General features: G+C 39.3%; 1 protein-coding gene and 1 long non-coding RNA gene across 2 annotated transcripts; one reads left to right on the forward strand and one right to left on the reverse strand.

Moving 5' to 3' along the window:
- Positions 1 to 2,595: 2,595 nt before the first annotated feature.
- Positions 2,596 to 2,932, forward strand: LOC144639689 (uncharacterized). The gene is made up of 2 exons (XR_013568196.1): positions 2,596 to 2,662; positions 2,807 to 2,932. It is a non-coding gene; the product is annotated as an uncharacterized LOC144639689 (long non-coding RNA).
- A 51-nt stretch (positions 2,933 to 2,983) lies between these two features.
- LOC144639690 (uncharacterized) lies at positions 2,984 to 4,251 on the reverse strand (the record flags this gene model as incomplete). The annotated part of the gene is made up of 1 exon (XM_078498970.1): positions 2,984 to 4,251. A coding segment is annotated over one exon (821 nt), but the record flags the coding sequence as incomplete, so codon positions are not given.
- Positions 4,252 to 6,275: the final 2,024 nt, after the last annotated feature.

The following is a 6,275-nucleotide window of genomic DNA, read 5'->3' on the forward strand; positions in this document are numbered from 1 at the left end:
TCACGCCGGGTCAGCTGTCTCAAAAAAGTCGTCATTTAGTTACCGCGGTCAAACCAGCGGTCTTACCCAAAACAAAATGGCGGCTGGAAGAGAACGTTTCTCTTCCGAACAAATAATCGAAGAAGTTTCTGTGGAGAGTGTGGAAATCGAGGAAGATGAAGGGTCAGAAGTTAGTTTGGAGGAAGTTTTGGAGATGTCGATAAGTAAATTTACTGCTTTGCGGCCTTCTATCTCGAATTTCTCCGATTTTAGAGAGGAAGCCCGTCGGCTAATGCTGAATGTCTACGGCCGGTATAAGGATGGGGTACATGGTATGGACAGATCACTAATGTCTTCCCTCCCAGCATGGCCCATGATCACATCAGAAGCTCTGATGTGGCTAAATGGGATGAGAAGGCGGTTGTCCGCAAACCCGAAGGCTTCAAATCCATGGACCATAGAGTTGAAGCGTGACCTCCCCCGAAGAAATCTTTGAAATTATTATGAAGTCTGTCCAGGGGGGACCTTCAGCTTTTGGCGTTTCAGTGGAGGACAGAGTGATTAAATATACCCACAAAAACCGTCTCCTTCGCGATTTTTCGAAGTTTGCTGGCATCCCTCAGAGTGAAGTTGCAGTCAGAAGCTTAAGAAAAACTTTGGGGGGAAGCGTAAAGGATTTAAAGCACAGGTGCTTGTGAGTAGGGGGAGAGGCCTTTTGTGAGGGGAGAGGAACGGGCAGTTAAATTTCCTATCTCCCTATTGTTTTCGCTATTTTCTCCCTCCTCCCTGATTTTTCCGGCCGTTTCTCCCTCCTCCCTGTTTTTTCACCGTTCTCCCTGATTAGTTCTCTACTGAAGAGGCTTATTTGACCTTATTTGATGTGTTACTACATTGCAGTATACTTCGTTTCCACAGATCTAAGGGACGGACCATTATTTTTTTGGAGGGGGGATGAAAAATATTGAAAAAAATTGTTTGCAGGGCCTGGAAAGACAAGGTAAATTATTTGCAAAAGCGATATGTATAACAAAAATAGAAAGAATTTCGAAAAAAAATGTTTGCAGAGGTGCATAAACTAAAAAAAAAGTTTGCAGAGGAAAATTTTTCATCCCCCCCCCTCCAAGAAAATAATGGTCCGTCCCTAAATAGAAGGAAAACACGTTTTCATTATCATCTAGTTCTTCCCGCACTACATTTCGGTTTTGTCACTTGAGCCTAACACTTTGATGTTTGCAAAATTTATTTTAAATACCGTATGAAGGCAGGAGCCCATTAATGAGAATTTCGGGTGGGGGGTACTGGAGGCGTGCCTCACAGGAAATTTTCAAAATTTAGGTTTTCTCAAGTGCCATTTCCTTGCATTTTGACATCATTCTGAGGTGGGATGCATTTTCCTTCAACAACTACTAAACATGTTCCATGCCTTAGAAATTGAAATATGATTTTACTGTAACTGATAAACTGCGTACCAAAAAAGGAAAATCGGTTTTGGCCCTACGATTATTACCTGTTACATGCTATATTTACAAGATTAACTGAAGCGTAACCGGTGTAAGTTGACCAGGGCAGTAGGGTTACCCTATTTGCGAATTTTTGCTTGTAAACCCGGACTATCTTCTAACTCTCTTGTTAGGGTAACCCTAGCACTAGGGTTACCCTACCTGCTTGTAAACAAGCCCTTAAAAAATTCCGTATTCCACCTCTCAAAGCCGACGCCAAACAAAAGACACAAAAAACTGGGAAAATGAGACGGATGACTGCCGTCATCAGCGCTCGGCAAAGACTGGGCACGGTTCAAATGGTGACCGAACGAGGAGAGGGCAAGAAATTGTCAAGACTACAAGTAAAAACTGGTCAAATGCTCTTATCTGTGGGTCGATGGGTCGATGAGGCCCTTGAATTAAGAGCGATCAAGAAGCATGTCAACTTTAAAAAAATAAATCTCCCTTCTCCCTTCTCACGCTCGCTCTCCCGTCTCCCTATTTTTTTGCTTCCTTTCTCCTTCCTCCCTATCTTTTTTGGCCGTTTCTCCCTCCTCCCTAAACCGTTCCTCTCCCCTCTTTTGTGATAGGCTATAACTGCAAGCGAAAACAGGTGACTCTCGCTTGCAATTATGGTTGTTGGAATGAGTTTGGGTACAGTTTTCATGGGTAGTAAAAACATGAAATTACCATCTCTTTTTTTATTTTACCGTATTTTGAAATATACAAACTATTTTAAAGTGTTTTCTTACAAATACATTGTAACTGATGTACTTTTCTTTCAAAAAGTATTGTCTCTCAGTCTGCCCTAAAAGTGACTGCTTTTAATTAGCAGAAAGGTTATGCTTCAGTTATTTACACGTATCGCTCCTTTTTTATTCATGTGGAGTTGTGGCAATCCTCTGCTCCCTGTTTTCCCACTAGGCAAAATCCTTAAGCATCTTGAACAAGGTGATACAAATGTTTTTTTTTTTTGGTTTATTACTATTTTTTTTTTTGCAAGTAGTTATTAGTCTGTTACTGCTGGGCCTGAAGGAGTCTTGACAGTATTCCCAGTGAATAATAATTATAGTGACTGATAGCCACTGCTCTCTAATTAAGTAATAATTTAGTAATTATAATAATTGGTGATATCTGAAGACACAAGTACCCCTTTTTGTCACTAGGCATCTTTGTTGTGTCTGAGACATCCACTATGCAAGGTACTGGCTATCTTATAGGATTGTTATGCTATAATTACAGTGAAATTATGAAATTATTATCCACTATGCAAGGTACTGGCTATCTTATAGGATTGTTATGCTATATTTACAGTGAAATTATGAAATTATTATCCACTATGCAAGGTACTGGCTATCTTATAGGATTGTTATGCTATATTTACAGTGAAATTATGAAAAGTGTTAATAACTATTTGTTGGAAAGAAAACCAGGCAGGTGGGAGATGAATAAACTGCAAGCTCTAAAAATAATTAGTTTTGTGGTTTTTTTGGTGTGTGTGTGTGTGTGTGTGTGTGTGTGTGTGTGTGTGTGTGTGTGTGTGTGTGTGTGTGTGTGTGTGTGTGTGTGTGTGTGTGTGTGTGGCTCAACCAGGGTTTAATTGGTCACAGCAAAATACCCAGAAATGTTTTACATGTAGGTGTTCACTGTTTCAACTCTCAGAGTGGCCACCATGCATTATGACATTATAAATCACGGTAAAGTTACATAAATGGAGTTCTGTGCAGTCATTTGTGAGTCAACAGATTCTGAAGGAAATGCTGAATTTTCTGAAACAAAAACAGACAACAACAGCCTATTACTGTTGATCATGTGCTGTTTAATCACTCTAATAACCAAATGTGGTGGCTGCATTTGACAATTCACATAACTTCACTGTTGCATGATTTTAATACTTCCTGAAACTAAGATAATCCTGCAACAATTTTTCCTTCTTTTACACTTTTATGGATTAGTGTCATGAGATGATCTCAACTCTTGTCAGTAGGATCAGCTTTATGCAGTCCACAGTAGCAATAGTTACTGTCATTAAAAACCCTTTGAGGAATGTAAACCTCTTTACTACAAGTGTGGGGGCAAGGTTCATGATGTTGTTCAGGTAACCAAACCAACATAATAAATTCATGCCTGAATATTTCAGCCCATCGATGTTGGTAGATAGTGTTTGCACTTAACTTAAGCAAAGCTATATGTTTGGCTTCCCTACCTTCAATTGTAACAGTTAGAAGACCCTGACCATATTTATCATAGACCTGCCTGGCATGAGCAGGCACAACATGGCCTATGGTCCAGATAGTAGGATTTATGGAGGTGGGTAACAGTAGTGCATTCGCATGGTAGTACTCTTGTGCTAAGGACTGAAGTTGCTCAAGATGAGTATCTTCCACTTCAAATCGATTGATGATCGAGCACAAATCCCTCAGCCTTAACCCAACATAAGCTAGGGCGAGCACAGTCTGCCGTTGTTTCTGACCGTCTCCCTCCTCCCTCAAATAAGTCAACAACCTTGCAAAGTTGTGACAAAACAACCGTGACTTTTTGCCCGTAAAACAATACTGTAAATCCCCTTGCTTACCCTGTGTCTCGTCAAACCATTTCCGGACCTTTTTGGCCAAGTAACCAGTCTTCACTTCACATTTTAGGGCAGTGACCAGTCTCCCAAGACAGGTATCCTGTGGCACCTCTGCAAATGTTTTTGGTATTTTGGATTTTGCCACTGCCTCCTTCAACAGTACTTTGAAAAAATACCCCCAAGCATTATTTTTGAGGGGGGATCTACAAATTATATTACCTTATCTTACACCTAAGCACAGGTGGGCTGCAAGTTCCCCATGGGTACAACCCTCGCAACAACAGAGTGAGGTTGTGATTTCTAAGAAGAGGCATATGAAGCTCAAGTTTAACAAGTTCTCAGAACATCTAACTTTATCATTTCATCATGAATATGTGGACTGCAGTGGTCCTTCTCAGCACTATAAAATTACTTATCCATGGTTATTGACTGTTAATATAATATCACCTGTTATAAAAGTCATAATTGTAGCATGTTGCTTCTAAGATCTGTTTTGATCAGATTTTTGTATTTCTATTTTTTTAATGGGAGGTTTCAACAGAAGATGCAATTATGACCAGGCTGATTATTAAAGATTATGCCACACTTTATCTTATTAGTGGCCGCCCTTATAATATCACAGCAAGCTGGCAAAAAGCATTCCATTGTTTTTAAAACCTTACCCATTCATTTCAAGACAAATGTCTCCACATGCTGTTGCTGTTGCTTAAACCTACTGGTATAGTTTTAATTTTTATCTATGCAATTGCAGTGATTATTGCTACATGTTACTTATCCTTGATTATCGTCCGTTAATAAATATCACATGTATAAAAGGTATGATACTATTGTAGCATGTTGCTTTTAAAATCTGTTTTGATCAGATTTTTGTATTTCTATTTTTTAATGGGAGGTTTCAACAGAAGATGCAATTATGACCAGGCTGATTATTAAAGATTATGCCACACTTTATCTTATAAGTGGCCGCCCTTATAATATCACAGCAAGCTGGCAAAAAGCATTCCATTGTTTTTAAAACCTTACCCATTCATTTCAAGACAAATTTCTCCACATGCATCCATGCATACATGCTGTTGCTTAAATCTGTTGGTATACTTTCGGATAAATATCTTTGTGTTTGTCAAAATCACAGAGCTGCAACGATTCTGTGTGTAAATATGTAAATATATTTCAATTATATTTCAAATATTAAACTGCGTGCAGTTGAATGCACTTTTATCGTCCATTTTGATTCACTTTGATACGCCTTCAATAACAAAACCAAACAAGCAAGTTTTTCCTAGATCAAATGACGATTTCTCCTCAACTGCGTGACTACTTATATTGTTATTGTCGAAGAAGAATTTCTTACTGGATCGTATTACAAAATAAGGTCGATCTTTATTTAAATGAAGGCCCAATACCGGACAAAAAAGCGAAAACATATATATTAAATGATCATCAATAGTTGAGCAAAGAATATGTAAACATGAGGAGGAAATCAAACAGAAATAGAAGCGGATTGCAGTCGTGGATCAATAATTTTCACGTCAACAGCTAGAAGCTTATCAGTCTAAGTTCACCTTATTTTCAGTCTCTGAACTTTTCGCTGCAAGGTTTTCACCTCTGTTGAGATGCTGGCTTTCTCTTTCGCAAGCTCTTCCTGTAGGCTTTTCCTTGCCTTCACGAATTTTCCTACGGCAAAGCGGTTACACGCATTTCGCCTAATAGGCATCGCTGGTGTCGAAGATTCAGAAAAATAAGACAAGTAATTTAAGCACTAGCCGATTCGTATGAACATCTGATACAAAATACCCCGAAGAAAAGCAATATTTCTGTAAAAGTAAAGCAAAATCGCCAAAACAAAAAACATACGATTCTTACCGAAGGTTTGAAGTTTCCAAAATTCTAGCACTCGACTCTGTGTTCAGAAGAACGAAAAAGCCTTTTGAAGCTGAAGGTAGTCATTTTCAGGCCGGTTCCTTTTAGCGCCATAATGGGGCTAAGGCAGAGAGCGAAGGAATTATTACATATTTAACTTTTACCGTCGAGTTTGGTACCAAAATAAACCTTTTTTTTCGCGCTCTCACGACAATTCGTTTTTGATTCAGTCCGCGCAGGTTGCAGTCCGCGCAGGTTGCAAATCGAGCGCTTTATATACCCCTGTAAACTAGTTCCCAGGTCTACCAGTAAAAACAACGGCCAGGCCGCCATCTTTGGCGACATTGGCGTGACTAAAAATTGCCGACAGCTGACCCGGCGTG

Source organism: Oculina patagonica, unplaced genomic scaffold, assembly GCF_052425735.1.
Source record: "Oculina patagonica isolate OP01 unplaced genomic scaffold, crgOcupat unplaced1198, whole genome shotgun sequence".
Taxonomy (NCBI): Eukaryota; Metazoa; Cnidaria; class Anthozoa; order Scleractinia; family Oculinidae; genus Oculina; species Oculina patagonica.